The sequence below is a fragment of the Somniosus microcephalus genome, chromosome 8, assembly GCF_052327205.1.
Source record: "Somniosus microcephalus isolate GS21.2 chromosome 8, FLI_Smic_1.0, whole genome shotgun sequence".
Lineage (NCBI taxonomy): Eukaryota > Metazoa > Chordata > Chondrichthyes > Squaliformes > Somniosidae > Somniosus > Somniosus microcephalus.
Window position 1 is genome coordinate 182041041 of NC_140994.1, and position 22424 is coordinate 182063464.

Sequence of the window (22424 nt, forward strand, 5' to 3'; positions counted from 1 at the left end):
CTGTATTAATTTTTATGTCCTCCAAGTAATTTGCATCAAACTCTCAACGGTTTTGCCTCTTTCTAAACCTGGATTACGATCAGTGCCATTGGGTAGGTATCCAAAATGATGGTCAGCGGCACTCCAGTCTTTGAGAACCTGAAAACTTTTAGACAATGGGATCATCCTTTACTTCTTTGAAACAAAACTCATTCTGATGAAATTAGGCATTTTCTGCTGCCAGAATGATGAGTTTAAATCCTCATTGAATTTTGTATTTGACTTTATAAAATTGATACCTAACTCTAAATGAAATAAAGTAAGAAATAAGCCAACAACCAGTTACCGTTCCATTCCTTTTGTGACCACACCTTAAAATTTCACCATGTGATGTACTTGAATAGCCAGTTTTTATTTATTTGGCTCTTCGGCTTTTATACATGCAAATGGGTAAATGCAAGATGCATCTTTTAAACCATTTGGAGAAATTAATGTCCCCATAAATAGAAGTATTTAAGCTGTGTATTTAAACCATCTAATACATTCATCAGAATAATAGAAATTGGATGTTTGGTTAATCATTGGGAGTGGGAGGCATGATGAATTCTTAAAAGAATTTCAACCAGATCATGGCCCCATTGATGATTTAATGAAAATCTAGTGATGGCTTCTTTTAGGAATATGTGTCCTTGAAAAGGAAGGAATACTTACTGGAGGTAGCACTTTGCACTGAAAGATTCAGTCAAGTTATGTATCCAGATCCATTTCTTCTATCCTGCAGTTGCAGGAAGTGGACATTTCAACTTGGTCAGAAACAATGTTGATTTCCCACCAGTATAAGTGATTTCTTTCAGTTATGAGTTCCCCTTTTTCAGCTGGATAACCCATCCTGACCGTACTTTGAGATGGTTTTTGGATAACCAAGTATGAGTACATTTCTTCTTGGGGAGGTCGTATTTTTATTGGTCTTTTTTGAGAAATAAGTATTTTGACTATGTCCTCCCATCAATTAGTTCACTTTTCTGAATCATATCCCCCTCTTTCGCTACTGCAAAGACTGTACTGTCTTAATTGCATAATGGGCTAATTATGTTGAGAATTTAAAAATTGCTTCATACTAACCAGAATATTCAATGTTTTCATATTTTTACAAATGACCTTTTATACTTTGTCATGTACATTTATGTTAATTCATTATGATCTAAACATTTAACTAAGGTTTTGGTTATTTAAAAAAATATATATAGCAGAGGCTTTAGTCAGAACTGTCACTTTGAAAGCCACCCAATTTCAGAATAATGGCTATAAATGTTTTTCTAAATACTACAGTACAGCTTTGTCCTTGCGACTTTGAATGTTTTTCCCTCTTAATCCCTCCCCCTTCCCTCACTGCACATAAATGTAAATGTTCTGGTTAACTGACTGACTGATTTGGGAGGGGAGTAGGGTAGTGGAAGTCGAGTAGGGGCATTCTGTTTGATTGTAGTTTTGTTAAGTTGGCTAATACTGATGGTCTCTTTGCAGAGGGAAAGGCCCACTAAAGAATACATCTGATGTAATCAGTGCAGCCAAGAAAATTGCTGAAGCTGGATCAAGGATGGATAAACTTGGACGTACTATTGCTGATCATGTGAGTCTCTGTTGCAGACGCAGTGCAAAATGCTAGTGCTAAACAGTGCCAGTAGTAGGTCTGTGCACTTTTGTGCAGACATGTATGCTTTTTTTGCAATATACGTAACTATGAGCTTAGAAATACTTTTATTCTTCTATTAGCTTTTTTGAGAAGTGGTTTGTGAAATATTGACTGGTGAGATGGTATTGGCCTTTTTCTTTCTGTCAAGGTACATACACCCAGGTTCTCAATAATCCAGCTTGATTTGATACTGTAGCTAAGGAATATAGATGCTAGATTAAATTCATCACTTTGTTGGTTTTGTTTGAATTTGTTTAACGCACCTAAATTTCAGTTGTCCTGGTGATTTTGAAGTATTTGTCCGCCTACCTTTGTCAAATTGAGTTGTTCATCTGAACTGATCAGCGGGGCTCTGTAAATGCTCAGCAACAAACTGTCATGTAATATTCAGGGACTTTGTGTAGTCCAGTTTACATTGTAGTTCAGCGCAGCAGATGGATTTCATGCTTCTGTTCATTTATCCGTTTACTGGTTAATCTATTTGGCAGTTAACAGCCTAAACCACAGTCTACTGAAGTGTTTATGCTACCTTCTGCTGAAGTCAAGGAATGTCATGTGATATAACCGGTAGCCAAAATACAGTAATGATTTTTTTTGCTCACTACAAATTACCTGGATATTGGGGTCATGGGGAGTGAGGGCTTGTCTCCAAGTATGGTCTGAAGTGCTGAGCTGGAGAAAATAAACGAGTAAAAGCACAAAAACGTAGGTTTCTGAAATATTGACTGATGTGTCAAACTGGTTATTATTCTCTTTGAAATAGGGTAAGATGAGTGAAAATGAGTGGGGAGAGGAGTACAGAAGGCAATGCATTCTGGCCTGTTTGTGATTAGTTGTTCTCTCAAAAATGAATTTGCTCCCCAACTACATAAATTGATTAAAATTAAATTAGAGAGATGGAAAATTTATAATCTATAAAACTTTCTGAAGTAGTTGAGATTCCATAAAGGATGATGCAGGTATGAGCTGATGGGCTGCAATGTGAACAGTGGATGAGTTTTTAAAACCTCTTGTATTTAGCTTAATATTTAAATAGAACTTTAAGAATTAGATACACTAACCAAATATACACTTTTAGGCTTCAGAATTTTACCCTTTTCCCCAACTGTCCTTTGATAAAAAGGGAGGGGTAATTTTTCTTTTAAATATGGACTTTAATTCATGCTTTTTACTAAATTATTTCCTAAATACAGTCCAGAATTGTCACTACCTACTGTTCAAAAGTAGTAATTTATATTAAAACAAACTCATGAATTAGTTGCATAGAGTCTACAGCACAGAAATGGGCCATTTGGCCCAACTGGGCATTTATGCCCCACATCTATTCCTTGGTAGCATCTATTTGCAAAACCATATTTCTGATTGGCCCCCTTGGAGGACAAGACACACCCAGCAGTTTGTCTGGAATGTGTAAGTTCATCCTGCTGCTGGAAAGTAATCAAGATCTCTGCAATGTGTAACTTTATCCAGTCATTGTCACAGGCAGGCTTCAGAACTCAGTGCTAACACTCTTGCTTTCAGAGAACAGACAGGGCTCACCCTCCCAGTTTAGGAGCACTGACAGTGCCGAGTTCTGGTAGGAAGGGATGAGGTCATGGAGGGGTTGCAACAAGATGAGAATTTAAAAATCAAGGTGTTGGTGGACCATGAGCCAACATAAGTCACCGAGCACAGGGGTGCTGGGTGAATGGGTCTTGCTGCGTGTTAGGATATGTGCAGCAGGGTTTTGGATGAGCCAGGAAAACATAAGAATAGTCGAGTTCAGCAAATAACACAAATGTAATATCATGCATGTTGGTAGGACCAATACAGAATATGCTCTCTTTTTTTAAATATATTTATTTATTGCCCATCCCTAGTTGCCCTTGAGGGGGGTGATACTGAGCTGCCTTAAACTGCTGCACCTGGCGGGGGGGGGGTGGGGGGAAGGAGAGGGAGAAGGTGGTACAGGTGTAAAGGGGGGGGGGGGGGGGGGGAAAAGAACGTGATCCATCTTCCAATCTGGATCCACGTTCTTGCTTTCATCAATGTTCCCTCTAATTGTTTTGGGGTGCGCGGGCCCATTCAAATTTCCGCGCATGCGTGGTTTTTCCATTTAAAGGCTGGTGAGCAGGCTGCGCGGGAGCTCCAGATCACGCAGCTTAACGGTAACAATGGCTCTCGTGCCCCAGCCCCTTCCCAAGGTTGTCAACATGCTTTCCCCCCTCCCCCGCCGAGCTCCTCTCTTTCTTTCCCTTTCACTTCTCCCCCCCCCCCCCCCGAGCTCCTCTCTTCCCCTCTTCCCTTCCCCCCCCCCGAGCTCCTCTCTTCCCCTCTTTCCCCCCCCCGAGCTCCTCTCTTCCCCTCTTTCCCCCCCCCCGAGCTCCTCTCTTCCCCTCTCCCCCCCCCCTCCTCTCTTCCCCTCTCCCCCCCTCCTCTCTTCCCCTCTCCCCCCCTCCTCTCTTCCCCTCTCTCCCCCCCCGAGTTCCCCTCTTTCTCTCCCCCCCCCCCCCCCCGAGCTCCTCTCTTCCCCGCTCCCCTCTTTCTCTCCCCCCCCCCCCCCCGAGCTCCTCTCTTCCCCTGTCCTTTCCCCCCCCCCCCCCCCCCCCCCCGAGCTCCTCTTTCCTCCTTCCACCCACCCCCCCACCAGGGAAATTAGAGATAGCCTAAGATCCAAGCAGAGGACATATAAATTGGCCAGAAAACGCAGCAAACCTGAGGATTGGGAGCAGTTTAGGATGCAGCAAAGGAGGACAAAGGGATTAATTAAGAGGGGGAAAATAGAGTATGATAGTAAGCTTTCAGGGAACATAAAAACTGACTGTAAAAGCTTCTATAGATATGTGAAGAGAAAAAGATTGGTGAAGTCAAGCGTAGGTCCCTTGCAGTCAGAATCAGGGGAATTTATAATTGGGAACAAAGAAATGGCAGACCAATTAAATACATACTTTGGTTCTGTTTTCATAAAGGAGGACACAAATAACCTCCCAGAGATGTTGGGGAACATAGGGTCTAATGAGGGAGGAATTGAACAAAATCAGTAATTGTAGGGAAATGGTGTTAGGGAAATTGATGGGATTGAAGGCCGATAAATCCCCAGGGCCTGATAATCTACACCCTAGGGTACTTAAGGAAGTGGCCCTAGAAATAGTAGATGCATTGCTGGTCATCTTCCAAAATTCTATAGACTCGAACAGTTCCCATGGATTGGAGGATAGCTAATGTTACCCCACTATTCAAAAAAGGTGGTAGAGAGAAAACAGGGAATTATAGACTGGCAAGCCTGACATCGATAGTGGGGAAAATGCGAGAGTCCATTATAAAAGATGTAATAGCAGAGCACTTGGAAAACAGTGACAGGATCGGACAAAGTCAACATGGATTTACAAAAGGTAAATCGTGCTTAACTAATCTACTGGAATTTTTTGATGATGTAACTGGTAGAATAGATGAGGGAGAGCCAGTGGATGTGGTGTATTTGGACTTTCAGAAGGCTTTCGATAAGGTCCGGCATAAGAGATTAGCATGCAAAGTTAAAGCACATGGGATTGGGGGTAAGGTACTGTCTTGGATAGAGAACTGGTTGGCAGACAGGAAGCAAAGAGTTGGAATAAACGGGTCTTTTTCCGAGTGGCAGGCAGTGACTGGTGGGGTACAGCAGGGATTGGTGCTAGGACCCCAGCTATTCACAATATATATTAATGTTCTAGACGAAGGAACTTGATGTAATGTCTCCAAGTTTGCAGATGACACGAAGCTGGGTGGGCGTGTGTGCTGTGTGGAGGATGCAGAGAAACTCCAGTATGATTTGGACAGGTTGAGTGATTGGGCAGATGCAGTATAATGTGGATAAAATGTGAGGTTATCCACTTTGGTGGCAAAAACAGGAAGGCAGATTATTATCTGAACAGCAGTAGATTGGGAAAAAGGGAAGTGCAACGAGACCTGGGTGTCTTGTGCACCAGTCGCTGAAGGTAAGCATGCAGGTGCAGCAGGCGGTTAAGAAGGCAAATGGTATGTTGGCCTTCATAGCGAGAGGATTCGAGTACAGGAGCAAGGATGTCCTGCTGCAGTTGTACAGGGCCTTGGTGAGACCACACCTTGAATATTGTATTGTGTGCAGTTTTGGTTGCCTTATCTGAGGAAGGATGTTCTTGCCATGGAGGGAGTGCAGCGAAGATTCACCAGACTGATACCTGGGATGGCAGGAATGATGTATGAGGAGAGATTGGGTCGATTGGGCTTATATTCGCTAGTTATAAAATTCTAACAGGACTAGACAGACTAAATGCAAGAAGGATGTTCCCGATGGCAGGGGAGTCCAGAACCAGGGGTCACAGTCTAAGGATAAGGGGTAAGCCATTTAGGACTGAGATGAGGAATTTCTTCACCCAGAGAGTGGTGAATCTGTGGAATTCTCTACCACACAAGGCAATTGAGGCCAATTCATTAAATATATTCAAGAAGGAGTTAGATATATTTCTTAAGGCTAAAGGGATATGGGGAGAAAGCAGGGACAGGGTACTGAATTTGGATGATCAGCCATGATCTCATTAAGTGGCGGAACAGGCTTGAGGGGCCTATCTTCTATGTTTCTATGTTCTCTTCTCCCCCCCCCCCCCGAGCTTCTTTCTCTTTCCCCACCCCCACTCACAGCAGCCATTTAGATTGGGTGAAAGCTTTTGAGAGGGAGTACTTCATTATTAATCATTTTTTGATGGAACAATATGCTTTACTTGTATTCCAGTTTCACTTCTCTCCAATATTGTTGTAGGGTTTGATATCCAAGGTGCTTTAATACTGACTGCATATCGTTTTGTTGAACAATTTATCCTGATGACAGCATAGACCCACAACAATTTTAATGTACCATTCTGCTATCCGAATTAAGCTTTAGCAATGTTAATGCAGGCAGCCAACACTGACATGCTCTCCTGCCAAAGGCCACATCTTTTGATATATATTCAAGTTAATAAAAATAGCCTGCTAAACCTATTCCAGTTTACAAAATAGAAATGAAGTGGAATTGTGGTCAACGATTAGCTGTCTGACAGACTTTGTATACTTGTGTTAAACTGTCAAGAAATTTAAGCTCCATTATATAAAATCCCAATTACTCTTGTACAAAAACAAATGAGATTTAAAAACTTCTCAAAAGGTTATGGCATGGCTAATTTAAGGAATTATCAAGTAAACAGTTGTTTAAGTAGTTTTAACATGACTGATATCTGACAGAGTTAAAGCCTATTTTAAGTGTTTACACATTTTTATAATGTGAATATAGCCTTCCATTATACAGCTTGAATCATGCACAGTAAAAAGGCTGTCTCAATGCCTGCAGACAATGATGGTTACTTAGCCAACACTGCTAACTGCTAATCTAACTAAGCTATCCAATCAGCCTGTACAAAATATCTTTTTTTAATGGAATCCATATTATTGAAAATACTTAAGATATTTAGATTACAAATTGCTTGCTCCATCTCAAACTAATTTTTAGATCAAATGTCAACAATTGTCCAACTCCTGTTCAACACTGATCTTCATTGAACATAATGTTAACGGGTTGTTGTGCTAAAATTATTTGACAAAATTGACTCTTAATAGATAAGTTGCAGCTATGGACAGTTTGTGTCTTTAATTTTGGAAGCTGGCAATGGAGGTTGTCTTCAGTAGAATTAAATCTGAACAACCACACAATGTAGAGTACTGAACCATAACCATACAGGAAACCCAGTTGATCAATTTCGGATCATATTAGCTTAATGCTGCTCTTAACTGATGATTCTTCATTAGGTAGGTTTCTATCTGCATTATACTGTGTCTTTTTTTAAATACAAGTACCCTGGCTGCTTGCTTGGCCATGTACAACTGAATCCAATCCTATGAATTTCCAATCTTATTGAAAATCTGCAACACTTGCACCTAATGCTGTTGGTGCCAATAGACTAGGTTAGAAGTTGACTCCTGCTGATGGCCGAGGCCATGTTTGATATTTTCACAGAAGGCATCTCCTTACGACTCTCCACTTTCTGTCAACACTTATATAGGTGAGGGGGAAGCCCTTGCTTTGCCCTCATGTTCTCAAAAGACTTTCTGAGCAGCTATTCACATTTTTATTAATAATTAGGAAATTCAAAAGTTGAATGATCATGGATATTTAAAAAATAACAGAAAATGCTGGAAAACACTCAGCTGGCCAGTCAGCATCTGTGGAGAGTGAGAGTTACTGGGCTGGATTTTGTGAATGGAGGTGAGTTGGAGTCAGGACTGCTGCTTGTCGTGTCAATGTCCCGCCTCCATTCTCGCCTGACCAATCAGAAGGATTTTCCCCTGATTGAGTTTAGGGAGGAAGTCACTGACAGATCACGTCAACGTCAGACGTGCTATCTGTCAAGACTTCTTGAAAGAAAAAATGACAGCGTTTGACAGCTCTGAAGCTGTCAAACACTGCCAGTCTCTTTAGTTTGATGAGGCTTTGTGGTGAGGACTCATCAAACCTTTCAATGTTGTAAATTTCATATGTCTGTAGGATCGGAGGATCCAACAGCCATTATGTGAAATTGACAAGGAGAATGTCGGCTCTCCCCATCCAGCGCAGCTAAAGGCTGTAGAAAGAAAACGAGCTAAGTGCACACTTTTTTAAACTTATCACTCACCTTGCATACTTACCACCCATCACTCACCTCCACCTTACTTCCAGGTGCCTCCGACCACTGCAGACCTCCTTCAACCCGGCGTGGTTCTCCGAGGTTGGGAAGCCTTCACCTTTGAAGGTAAAATGGCACGAATCCTTTTTTCTGCCTGTTAACTGCCTGTTAACAGGCAGTTAAAAGGATTAAATGCCTTTCCCGTCTCCAGGAGACGAGACCCGAAGCTGCACATCCTCCTGGCAAAAGGGCACGGAGGCGGGATGGGGGTGGGTTTGCCATCCGCCCCCACTTTCTCCGATTTTTATCGGCTGTCCCGCCTCCTCGGGGCTTGGAAAATCCAGCCCAATGTTTCAGGTCGATGACCTTCCATCGGAGTGCTTGAACTTTGCTTCCTCTGCCACTTTCTTCTTGTCCCTAGCCTGACCTGACCTTCAGCACCTTAAATGCAAGCACTCTTGCATTTTGTAAGAATCCGAGTACATTCTACTACTGTTAGTTTAAAAAAAAAAAAAAAATTTTAATCGAGAAGAATCCTTTTATCCAAGAGTTTGATTTGAGCACTAAAACAGCACAGAAAAAACACCATGAAATGTCAAAGCAGCCATTAAACTGCATGTAATGGAAACCCGATACTGTACAAGCTATGTAATGCAAAGCTTAGTCCTTTGACACAATTTTCTGTTATTTTGCTTCCTGCTAGCAGCATGTTTGTCCACAAAATTGTCAATTTATTTAGCGCAGAGAAAAGTTCCATTGACTCATCCGATTTAGTTGTCAGCCACTTCCTCAGCGATCTCACAGAATTGGATGCTATGGCTTTAGTAGGGAGCTTGTTCCTCCAGCGCCAGCTGCTTGCTGGACCCCACTCGCTCAAGCTTATTCCTCGCGCCCAGTACCAGCAGAATTCTCCCCCACTGCATCGATAATTTCTGTGTCGATCAACACTGCTGTCATCATAACTTCCTTCTCGCTAACAGTGGATTCCAACCTCTTGTGTACTGGCAGTTGCAACATGACTCATAACCAGTATCCATTGGCTGGACACAGACTTTGGTGATAGAAATATTAATTCCATTGTATTAAACACCAGCACTTCACCTGAACTATAGAGTTGTCAACTCGTCTGCCCTGCAATGCCATACTCCGCGACACATCCACCCCTCATCTGTGACTCTGTTTCTGTTGGTTACAGGTGGAGTAACACTGCAAAAACATTCATATCTGGAAGGGCTTTGAAATTCCCAGGCACCAGAAGCTTACTCTTTTCCTCTTTCCTCTTGTTGGCGAGTAGAAGCTATGGCAGTAATTTGCTGCTTGCTGTTTTTCTCAACTGAACATTTTTCTTCAGGAGCTAGTGTTCTATTTGGCTTGTAAAAATGGACTAGTTTCATCAGCATTAAAAGCATCTTTGGTGATGTCACAAGATTAAAAAGGTCAATTTTAACCCTAACCAACCAGTGAGAATGGAGTAGGCCGAAGCTGCTGCATTCCCACCCCCTCCTTCTCTTTCTCCCCTCTCTTTCCCCCCCCGCCCGCCCAACATTTTAATTCCCAGGTTTGTGCGAGTGTGTAGACGGGCCCTCATAAATATTGAACTATCGGGGTCCGATCATGTCTTTTTCTGTGATGCAAGTCAGCTTTGAATTTGGTCATTATTTGTACAGTTTTGTAATTAATGTATCTGAAATGTGTATTGCTATTTACAAAAAGTTCCCAGGATGCATGGTTTAAAGGTAGTAATATTAGCCCAGAAATTCCGTTCGCAGGCGCAGAGGGCTGTGATCTGGAAAAATCTGCGCCAAGACCGGAGGGCTCCCGGGAGGCGCAGAGTTCCGTTGCTGGGCCTCCAAACTGCCTGTGTGCAGGGCACACGTATCCCAGAGGCGCAGGCAGTTTGCTGTGTCCCTGGGATCATGTGGGCCATGAGGAGCCAATCAGAGGGGAATCTCTATTCATAGATTTGACAGAAAGACCTGTCAAATCTATGAATAGAGATCACCCGCAAAACATAGTAAAACTTCAAATGCATTTTTTTTTAAATCACATTTTTAAAATGTCTATATAAATTACATATTAACTATTTTAAACAAAAATTTAAATTTTTGAAAAATAAGTTTTTAACGGGGCTAAAAATAAACTTACCTCTTTAAAGTATTTTTAAATGATAAATCAGTGGATTTTTTAAAAAACTTTTTTCAACTCTTGCGCCTGGTAAAAGCAGGCCTTTTACCAGGTGCAAGAATTGTAAGTGTTTTCTGCAGGTGGAGGGTCTCCAAAAAGCGTAACTCTCCACCCGCAGAGGCCCTTCTCCCGGGCAGCCAGAAGATCTGTCGAGCTTTCTTGACAGATCGGAAATGCCGGTTTCCAGCGCTTGCGCAATGCATGCCTGCAACCGGCATTTCCGATGTCCCTATGGGTGAGTACACAGCGCGTACTCGCCCGTAGGGACCAGAATATCCGGCCCATAGTTTTCTACTGCAGCTATTTCATAAATGATTAATTAATTTGCTTGTCAGTGCAGTAAGATGCACTCTGCTTGTATATGGAATTTTAAATATATCTGACAATTGTAACTGACAGCTGATGTACCTTATCTATCCAGAGCTAGTAAACAGGCAACTTTTGTCCCTCCGGTTCCAGAAAGGTCTATTATTTGAATATTTTAATGTTGATTTTACATGAAGTGATTATCAAATTGGTGAGTTAAACTCTGATGCTACAAATGCTTCATTTATATTTGTAGGAGTGGGCTTAAGTTTTGATGCTTCCTTTTGTACATGATTTTTTAAAGGCAAAAAGGTATATATACTTTTGGGATTAAGGCAAATTGTTAGGAAATAGTCGAGGGAGTTTGGTATTTCTGACCTGGAAATACTTGATGCTGCTACATGCCCAAAGCGGAAATGTTTTCCATTTCCCCAGCACAAAAAAATTACAAAAATTTTGCAAAACAGCTTTATTTTTGTATGTGTGCTGTTTGCTTTCCAGTTGGTCCAGCAGTCACCAATTATTTTTTCCAGAACCAGAATGTTAAAGCATGGTGGCCATTATTGGTTGGGGGGTGGTGTGGGCAGCAACAATGGATTGAAAAACCAGAGCATCAGTAGAATGAGGTGAGCTTACATAAGAACATAAGAAATAGGAGCAGGAATAGGCCACTTGGCCCCTCGAGCCTGCTCCGCCATTCAATAAGATCATGGCTAATCTTGGGCTCAAAGCCACTTCCATGCCTGCTCCCCATAACCCTTCACTTCCTTATCTTGCAAAAATCTGTATCTCCACCTTAAATGTATTTAATGACCCAGCCTCCACGGCTCTCTGGGGCAGAGAATTCCACAGATTTACGACCCTCAGAAGAAATTCTTCCTCATCTCAATTCTAAAAAAGCAATCCTTTATTCTGAAACTATGCCCCCGAGTTCTAGATTTCCATCCTCTCTGCATCTACCTTGTCAAGCCCCCTCAGTATCATATGTTTTAATAAGATCACCTCTCATTCTTCTAAATTCCAATGAGAATAGGCTCAACCTTTCTTCATAAGTCAACCCTCTCATCTCTAATTAACCTGGTGAATCGTCTCTGAACTTACTCCAATGCAAGTATATCCTTCCTTAAATAAGGAGACCAAAACTGTGCGCAGTACTCCAGGTGTGGTCTCTCCAATACCCTGTACAGTTGTAGCAGGACTTCCCTGCTTTTATACTCCAACCCCTTTGAAATAAAGGCCAACATTCCATTTGCCTTTTTGATTACTTGCTGTACCTGCATGCTAACTTTGTGTTTCATGCAAAAGGACCCCCAGGTCCCTCTGAACTGTAGCATTTTGTAATTTCTCCATTTAAATAATTTGCTTTTTTATTTTTCCTGCCAATGTGGATAACCTTGCACTTTCCCACATTATACTCCTATCTGCCAAATGTTTGCCCACTCACTTAGCCTGTCTATATCCCTTTGCAGATTCTTTGAGTCCTCTGCACAACTTGCTTTCCCACCATCTTTGTATCATCTGCAAACTTGGCTACATTACGCTCGGTCCCTTCATCCAAGTCATTAACGTAGATTGTAAATAGTTCAGGCCCCAGCACCGATCCCTGTGGCACCCCACCGGAAAATGACCCATTTATCCCGACTCTCTGCTTTCTGTTCGTTAGCCAATTCTCTATTCATGCTAATATATTACCCCCAACTCCGTGAGCTCTTATCTTATGCAGTAACCTTTTACGTGGCACCTTATCAAATGCCTTCTAGAAATCCAAATATACCACATCCACTGGCTCACCTTTGTCCACCCTGCTCGTTACATCCTCAAAGAACTCCAGCAAATTTCTTAAACATGATTTCCCTTTCATAAAACCATGCTGACTCTGCTTGACTGCATTATGATTTTCCAAATTTCCTGCTACTGCTTCCTTAATGAAGGACTCCAGCATTTTCTCAACGACTGACATTTGGCTAACTGGTCTATAGTTTCCTGCTTTCTGTCTCCCTCCTTTCTTAAATAGGGGCGTTACATTTATGGTTTTCCAATCCGCTGGGACCTCTCCAGAGTCCAGGGAATTTTCAACCAATGCATCCACTATCTCTGCAGCCACTTCTTTTAAGACCCTGGGATGCAGGCCATCTGGTCCAGGGGACTTGTCGTCTTTTAGTCCCATTATTTTACCAAGTACTTTTTCCTTGGTGATAGTGATTGTCTTTAGTTACCCCCTCCCTGTGGCCCCTTGATTATCCATTATTGGGATGTTGTTAGTGTCTTCTACCGTGAAGACAGATACAAAATATTTGTTCAGTCTCTGGCATTTCCCCGTTCCCCATTATTAATTCCCCAGACTCATCCTCTAAGGGACAAACGTTTACTTTAGCTACTCTCTTCCTTTTTATATACCTGTAAAAGCTCTTACTATCTGTTTTAATATTTCTTGCCAGTTTACTCTCATAATTCATCTTTTTTAGTCATCCTTTGCTGGTTTTTAAAAATGTCCCAATCCTCTGGCCTCCCACCAATCTTGGCAATATTGTATGCCTTCATTTTCAATTTGATACCATCCTTTACTTCCTTAGTTAGCCATGGGTGGTGTTCCCTTCTCTTAAAATCTTTCTTTCTCACTGGAATATATTTTTGTTTGAGAGTTATAAAATAAGCTTTGGGCCACTATCTGAAGTAGCAGGATGTGCTTGTCTATTCAGGACCTCCGAGTAGGACATCCTTAACCTCATTCCATTTCCGCTCTGTCTCTCTCTCTGGCTCTGGCTCTCTTTCTGGCTCTGTCTATAGATATATGTGGGCTCTTGAACTGGGCTTCTGTACACTGGTTTTTGCATTCACATAGAATAGCAGAAAATATTCATCATGTGTATGTAATTGCAGCATGCAACTGAGTTTTGTATTAAAATGTATATAGAGCTTTGAGAAACTGCTTTTTAAGTAAGGTACTTTTATAGGATTTCTTCTGACAACAGCTTAATACAGGAAACGAATTTAAATGGGATTTTGTCAGCTAGATGTTAGTTTTGAATGCAGTACACTAACTGCAATTCTGAATCTCTTAGCAAAAAGAAAGCAACATACAACTGCAGTTAATTATAAATTCTAGTGCATAATTGCTGTAATTTGTACTATTCAAAATTAAAAACAGAACTGTAATTTGGTAAATCACACGAGAGCAAACAGGTGCAGACCTCCTGAACTTGCTCACTGCTTGTTTCACGTAGTATTGTGGGAGTACTCTGTAATTCATGTGCTGCAAGGCTACTGAAGCCCACTGTATGTCTCCAGTGTTATGTCTGCAGATGCTTCAGTTGCAAATTCCTCCAGACCTTAACTCAGAATAAATGCTGCTGTATAATAAGAATATGGGCCATTAAATATTAACCACTCAATCCATTTCAGGATTAATATAATTGAGGTGCTAAAATTCACTTGTTTTGTGTACAAGATCAAACTGGATTATACTGTCAAATTCCAGTCCTTTTAATTAATTTGAGAAGCGGACCAGGACAATCAAATTGCCTGCTAAATGAAATTGGAAAAATATTCCATTCAGTAGCACTCCTAGAATTAGGCCAATATATGGTGGGATATGTCTTTCTGCCAAAATGCACTTTGCAAAACTTTAGTATACCTTTTCTTTATAGTAAGTTTTATTTTTCTGTTCTCTTCTGAAAATTTGCTATTTTCTTTCCCAAGTCAACTTTTTTAAGTAATCTTTCATTTTTTTTTATCGGCCTCGCTTTGTAGAGAATTATTAGGTACAATATGAAGTACAGGTTTTCCTATAATTTTGCATTAGCTACTTGATATTTGTACCCACTTAGCCAGTCTAGGTTTATCATGCACATTCATATGCATTACCAGGAATACACTCGAGCTGCATTGTTTATATAAAATTTTCAGCTCTAAGTTGCTTTGAACAACTAACTAATTATATGTTGCATTACCCAGTTAGACCATATATCCATCCATTAATGGAAACACACAGATCCTGATCAAGTGTTTAAAACACAAAATTGTTTATCTTTACTAGTAGTGAGCTCAAAGACAAAAATGGCAAACTACATCAGCTGATGCTTCAGCATTGTTCATTTTGGTTTCCCTTGGTTATTAATATATAGAGACTTCCTCCTAAAGGGGAGAACAAGTATTCCTGGTTCAATGTTAAAACTAAGATGATTGCCTTAGACGTCCAAGCCAAGTATCAGCTGGCATTCATTTATGTATTTGTGAAGCCTTCAGTAAGGGACCAGTTTTTAATTTGGTCCTAAGACTTGCAACATGAGCATTTCTAAACTTTTCACTTGGTCAACATTGAATCTATCTCCGGAGTGTTAGAGGCTGAACAATGTACACAGTCCCACTGATAAATATACCATTAGCTTCAAACATCAATGTCTGACTGACCAACTGCAGTGTGGTTTTGTTAGAACCGCTTTATAAATTCTAAGTATTTCACTCGGTGGATTTATTTTGCCAGTGTTATTTTTGTTGGGATGATGCAGATATACAGTTATCTAATTATAGGACAGAGCCAGGCCACATGCAGGTCGATTTTAATTTAAAGTTAGTCCTGCTGTTCAAGAAGATTTATAGATGTCCCAATTGCAATTATTATAACCATTCTGTTGCTTTTTTATGTACGTAAAACGCAAGTAGTTTCCTTGCCAGTTTAGTTTTTACAGAAATAATTAATTGACCGTGCCAATTAAAAATTGAAGTTACTTTAAATATAGAATAAAAGCTTTCTTGGAGTGACTTACAGGGCTGTTTGTTTTAGGAATTCTGATCTCCACAAAGCTCATGGATTAAGCACCTTCTGAACCTCAAGTCTGCATTACAGGCTATAGAGCACGTAGTATTTTTGTTTCAAAATATTTTCTTGCTATCATGTGGAAACTAGGTTCAAAAGACATGTTGAGTCTCAGGTGCTTCGGTGCCTAAACAGTTATGGTGCATACGAGCATCTCGTGTCCTTTCCTTGTAAAAATTCCATCTGCTTGGATTCTTGCACGCTACCCAACAGCACAATAAAACACAGCAATTCACCCTTAAGACCCCAGCATTAGCGTTCTTCAGCTTCTGGTCTACATTATCCCAGTAGTGCAAGATTTCTTCAGCGACTTACAGATGTATGAAAATAGTACAATAGATTTTATATAACTAAACTCTTCGCACTTATTTGTGAGGAGGCATTGAGTCTGACTGTTGTGTCCTCCACTTGGAGCAAATGGTGAGAGGGCTAATTCAGAATCGTTCACTACACAAACCTCTATTTACACAAACTTAGAAAATTCCATCCTCTGACAGATGAGTTCTGGTAGAACTTAAGCCACAAAAGCACAATTCACATGTTTTGGTTGTACTTCGGCCCATCTGGATAGAGATCCTGGAGGCCGTAAGAGCTATTATTGGCCTTCTGCCCTTGAATCCATCTCAATGTATATTCTATCTCCCACTGGCAGGGCAAACATCAGACTTTCAAATCTTTTTATTTTACATATGAGCAGTGATTATGTAAATTGGGCATGTTCACGCTAGATAAGAGGTTGAGAGGTGATATTGTTTTTAAGATTCTAAAGGGACCAGATAATGTAGACCATGACACGCTGTTTCACCTTGCCCATACAGTAGAACTAGAGGACATGGCCTGTACTTGAGGGTAAATTCAAAACTAATCTGCAGAAACAGTATTTCAATGAGCGAGTGGTCAATCTATGGAACAGGCTCCCTAGGAAGATGGTGGAAGCAGTTAGTATTGAGACATTCAAATGCAAATTAGATCATTTCTGAAAGAAATCTAACATTTTGGGATACAGGTGTGAGTAATTTGAGATGTGACATGGTAAGTTTAGCATGCTTGGAAGGAGCAGGTGATTTTAGACCTATTATTCCCAAAGTTCTCAACGACTGAGATTTTCCTCATGTCATGTCTGGGTCTGTTGTAGATTAATTAATAGAAATTGATTATGATTAGTCAACAGCTTTTTTATTTGAGATGTGGGCGTTGCTGGCAAGGCCAACATTTATTGCCCATCCCTAATTTCCCTTGAGAAGGTGGTGGTGAGCTGCCGCCTTGAACCGCTGCAGTCTGTGTGGTGAAGGTACTCTCACAGTGCTGTTGGGTAGGGAGTTCCAGGATTTTGACCCAGTGACGATGAAGGATCGGCAATATACTTCTAAGTCCGGATGGTGTGTGACTTGGAGGGGAACTTTGGAGGTGGTGGTGTTCCCATGCACCTGCTGCCCTTGTCCTTCTAGGTGGAAGAGGTTGCGACTTTGGGAGGTGCTGCAGTGCATCTTGTAGATGGTACACACTTCAGCCACGGTGCACCGGTGGTGAAGGGAGTGAATGTTTAAGGTTGTGGATGGGGTGCCAATCAAGTGGGCTGCTTTGTCCTGGATGGTGTCGAGCTTCTTGTGTTGTTGGAGCTGCACTCATCCAGGCAAGTGGAGAGTATTCCATGACACTCCTTATTAGTGCCTTGTAGGTGGTGGAGCGGCTTTGTGGAACGGCTTTGGGGAGTCAGGAGGTGAGACACTTGCCACAGAATATCTAGCCTCTGACCTGCCCTTGTTGCCACAATATTTCTGTGGCTGGTCCAGTTAAGTTTCTGGTCAATGGTGACCCCCAGGATGTTGATGGTGGGGGATTCAGCGATGGTAATGCCGTTGAATGTCATGGGGAGGGGGTTAGACTCTCGCTTGTTGGAGATGGTCATTGCCTGGCACTTCTGTGGCGTGAATGTTACCTGCCACTCATCAGCCCAAGCCTGAACATCGTCCAGGTCTTGTTGCATGCGGGCATGCACTGCTTCATTATCTGAGGAGTTGTGAATGGCGCTGAACACTGCAGTCATCAGCGAACATTCCCATTTCTGACTTTATGTTGGAGGGAAGGTCATTGATGAAGCAGCTGAAGATGGTTGGGCCTAGGACACTGCCCTGAGGAGGAACTCCAGTGTTGTCCTGGGGCAGTGATGATTGACCTGCAACCACCACAACCATCTTCCTTTGTGCTAGGTATGACTCCAGCCAGTGGAGTTTCCCCGCCCCCCCCCCCCCCCCCCCGGATTCCCATTGACTTCAGTTTTACTAGGGCTCCTTGATGCCACACTGTCAAATGCTGCCTTATCGTTGTATTGTGGCGTACCGACCACAGAAAGGACACAATCCGCTTTTCGGTCCGTAGACACTAAATCAGGCGTCATGCCTTTAAGAAGGATCACACCTTTAAGAAACTCGATCTGCAACATAGTTAAGCCCAGAGCGGGGGAGGAGCAGTCGAAGCTGTGGACTGATTAAAGGCAGTCGGACTTGGTGTAGGCTCTGACGCCATTTTGTGTTCAACATGCAGTCTCGAGAATTAAACCTTTTCTGTTGAACCTCTCCGAGTTCAGTATTTTTTGCTAGGAGTACGTAGACTCCTACAGTATCATGCGAGGATGGTAGAAGGCGCACTAGATGGATATTGGTCTTTTTTCAAGCAATTCATTCCTATGTAACAGCCCTCTGTTACCTCAGTCAGCTGACTTGTTTAAGCTGGAATGAAATTTTATAATGGGGATGGGAGGGGCGTGCATCTGAGAATCACAGCTAAGTTTAATCCTATTATCATCCAGCTTCCACACATGATTACATTCCAGGAGGCATTGTATGTAAGCAATGTAAACTCTTCACTGATCTGCTCAAAGCCTAAGGCCAACTATAGCACCATGCCTGAGATCAGTTTCAGTATGAGCTAATAGTTTGATAGCACCCTAACATTTTACTCTTTAAAAATTGAAACAGCTGAAAATAAAAATTGAAACAACTGAAAACGTTTGTAGAAATTGTGGGATTTTTAACTTTCTTGGTTTTTTTTCAGTGCCCAGACTCCAGCTGTAAACAAGATTTATTGGCCTATCTGCAGCGCATTGCATTGTACTGCCATCAGCTGAACATCTGCAGCAAAGTGAAGGCAGAAGTTCAAAACTTGGGTGGAGAGCTCATTGTGTCTGGGGTAAGTATTATGCAGTTAATGACTGAGCGGTTTTCTATCCATTCCTCAAATAACAAGGAAAATGTGGCCCCAAAAATCCAAGGAAAGTAATCCTGGCGGTTACACTGGGATTGTGCTGAGTGGTGCCCTCCTGCACTACACTGCGACATTTGCGCCTCATTTGCACGGTGGTGGATGCATACCTGATGCCCACCTACCTCATGCAGCCAGGAAATCTTGTGCCTGGCTGTCTTTGGGGTGGTGGGATGGAGGTACCCTGGGCCTTCCAGTCTTCCAAGGGCTCCTTGAGTAAGGAGTCCAATCTTTTATTTATTCTTTGGAGGTCCAGTGCAGGGAAATGGCCTGAACTGCCCATTTGGAGGCTGGTACACCTTAACTGCCTTGGTATTTTGGCCTCTAGTCCAACACTGGGTGCTGACTGAGCCAGAGAGACAGCAACTCCTGGTGTAGGAAGTCTCTACCCTTACAAGGGAAATGCTGTCATTTTCCTTGTAAGGGTTGGGAAGAGGCTCCAACCCTGATTAGCCAGAAAATCCCAGAGACTGTTGAGACTTGGCACAGCCAGGTCCCCTAGAGGATGAGTCTGGGGAATTAATAATGGGAAACAGGGAAATGGCGGAGACTTTGAACAAATATTTTGTATCGGTCTTCACAGTAGAAGACACTAAAAGCATCCCAATAATGGATAATCAAGGGGCTATTGGGGTGGGATGGGGGGGGGGAACTTAAAAACAATCACTCACTAGAGAGAAAGTACTAGGCAAACTAATGGGACTAAAGGTGGACAAGTATCCTGTACCTGATGGCCTGCATCCTAGAGTCTTAAAAGAGGTGGCTGCAGAGATAGTGGATGCATTGGTTGTAATCTACCAAAATTCCCTGGATTCTGGAAAGGTCCCAGCGGACTAGAAAACCGCAAATGTAACGCCCCTATTTAAGAAAGGAGGGAGACAGAAAGCAGGCAATTATCGACCAGTTAGCCTAATATCTGTCATTGAGGAAATGCTGGAGTCCATTATTAAGGAAGTGGTAGCAGGACATTCAGAAAATCATAATCTAGTCAAGCAGAGTCAGCATGGTTTTATGAAAGGGAAATCATGTTTGACAAATTTGCTGGAGTTCTTTGAGGATGTAACGAACAGGGTGGATAAAGGGGAACCAGTAGATGTCATAGTTATACAGCACGGATAGAGGCCCTTCGGCCCATCGTGTCCGCGCCGGCCATCAAGCCCTGTCTAATCTAATCCCATATTCCAGCATTTGGTCCGTAGCCTTGTATGCTATGGCATTTCAAGTGCTCATCCAAATGCTTCTTAAATGTTGTGAGGGTTTCTGCCTCCACAACCCTTTCAGGCAGTGAGTTCCAGACTCCAACCACCCTCTGGGTGAAAAAGTTCTTTCTCAAATCCCCTCTAAACCTCCCGCCCTTTACCTTGAATCTATGCCCCCTAGTTATTGACCCTTCTACGAAGGGAAAAAGCTCCTCTGTATCCATCCTATCTATGCCCCTCATAATTTTGTACGCCTCAATCATGTCCCCCCTCAGCTCCAAGGAAAACAAACCCAATCTGCCCAGTCTCTCTTCATAGCTGAAGCACTCCAGCCCTGGTAACATCCTGGTGAATCTCCTCTGCACCCTCTCCAAAGTGTTCACATCCTTCCTGTAGTGTGGCGACCAGAACTGCACACAGTATTCCAGCTGTGGCCTAACCAGTGTTTTATACAGCTCCATCATAACCTCCTTGCTCTTGCCTTCATTAGCCGAGGCATAGAATATAAGTAGCCCATATGCCTTTTTTACCATCTTATCCACCTGTTCCGCCACCTTCAGGGATCTGTGTACTTGCACACCCAGATCCCTCTGACCCTCCGTCTTGCCTAGGGTCTTACCATTCATTGTGTATTCCCTTGCCTTGCTAGTCCCCCCCCCAAAGTGCATCACCTCGCACTTTTCCGGGTTAAATTCCATTTGCCACTGTTCCGCCCATCTGACCAACCCATCTATATCGTCCTGCAGACTGAGGCTACCCTCCTCGCTATTTACCACCCTACAAATTTTTGTATCATCCGTGAACTTACTGATCATACCTTTTACATTCATATCCAAGTCATTAATGTAGACCACAAACAGCAAGGGACCCAGCACCGATCCCTGTGGTACCCCACTGGCCACAGGCTTCCAGTCACAAAAACAACCTTCGACCATCACCCTCTGCCTTCTGCCACTAAGCCAGTTTTGTATCCAATGTGCCAAGGCACCCTGGATTCCATGGGCTCTTACCTTCTTGACCAGTCTCCTGTGCGGGACCTTATCGAAGGCCTTACTGAAATCCATGTATACCACATCCACTGCGTTACCCTCATCCACACACCTAGTCACCCCCTCAAAAAAATTCAATCAAATTAGTCAGACATGATCTTCCCTTGACAAAGCCATGTTGACTATCCCTGATTAATCCTTGCCTCTCCAAGTGGAGACAAATTTTGTCCCTCAGAATTTTTTCCAATAATTTTCCTACCACTGATGTTAGGCTCACTGGCCTGTAGTTCCCCGGTTTTTCCCTACTTCCCTTCTTAAATAATGGTACTACATTAGCGGTTCTCCAGTCCTCTGGCACATCCCCTGTGGCCAGAGAGGTCCTGAATATATGTGTTAGAGCCCCCGCAATCTCTTCCTTTGCCTCACACAGCAGCCTGGGATACATTTCGTCCGGGCCTGGGGATTTATCCATTTTTAGGCCTGCTAACACCGCCAATACCTCCTCCCTCTCGATGTTAATATGTTCGAGCATATCACAGTCCCCCCGCCCTATTTCTATGTCTACATCGTCCTTCTCCATAGTGAAAACAGATGCAAAAAATTCATTTAGAACCCTTCCTACATCTTCCGGCTCCACACACAGATTGCCACTTTTGTCCCTAATGGGCCCTATTTTTTCCCTAGTTATCCTCTTACCCTTAATATACTTATAAAACATCTTAGGATTTTCCTTTATTTTGCTTGCCAGTGTTATTTCATGGCCCCTCCTTGATCTCCTAATTTCTTTAAGTATCCCCCTGCACTTTTTGTACTCCTCTAGGGCTTCCTCCGTCTTTAGCCTTTTGTATCTGCCAAAAGCCCTCCTTTTTTTTCCTAATCCATTCTCGTATATCCCCTGACATCCAAGGTTCCCTGTGGTTTTTGGAACCACCCTTGACCTTTACGGGAACATGTTGCCATTGTATGATCTCAATCTCCCTTCTGAAAGCCTCCCATTGCTCTGATGCGGATTTTCCTACAAGTAGCTGATCCCAGTCCATTTTGGCCAGATCCTGCCTTTTCCTATTAAAATCGGCCTTCCCCCAATTTAGAACCTTTATTTCCGGCCCATCCCTGTCCTTTTCCATGACCACCTTAAATCTCACCATATTATGGTCACTGTCACCAAAGTGCTCACCTACTAGCACTTTTTCCACTTGGCCGGCCACATTCCCTAGAATTAGGTCCAGTACCGCCCCCTCTCTTGTAGGATTTTCTACATGCTGGCTCAAAAAGCTCTCCTGGATGCACTTTAAGAATTCTACACCCTCTGAGCCTTTCACACTTTGACTATCCCAGTTAATATTGGGGAAGTTGAAATCCCCCATT

The 22424-nt window shown here is 42.5% G+C and overlaps 1 protein-coding gene across 4 annotated transcripts in view; it reads left to right on the forward strand.

Moving 5' to 3' along the window:
* ctnna1 (catenin (cadherin-associated protein), alpha 1) overlaps positions 1–22424 on the forward strand; it is a 196076-nt gene that overhangs the window by 167372 nt on the left and 6280 nt on the right. For all 4 annotated transcript variants that reach the window (XM_085995420.1, XM_085995419.1, XM_085995422.1 and 1 more), the window contains 2 exons: positions 1504–1609; positions 18662–18796. In XM_085995420.1, the coding sequence (XP_085851546.1) occupies positions 1504–1609; positions 18662–18796 (241 nt within the window). The remainder of the gene's footprint in view (positions 1–1503; positions 1610–18661; positions 18797–22424) is intronic.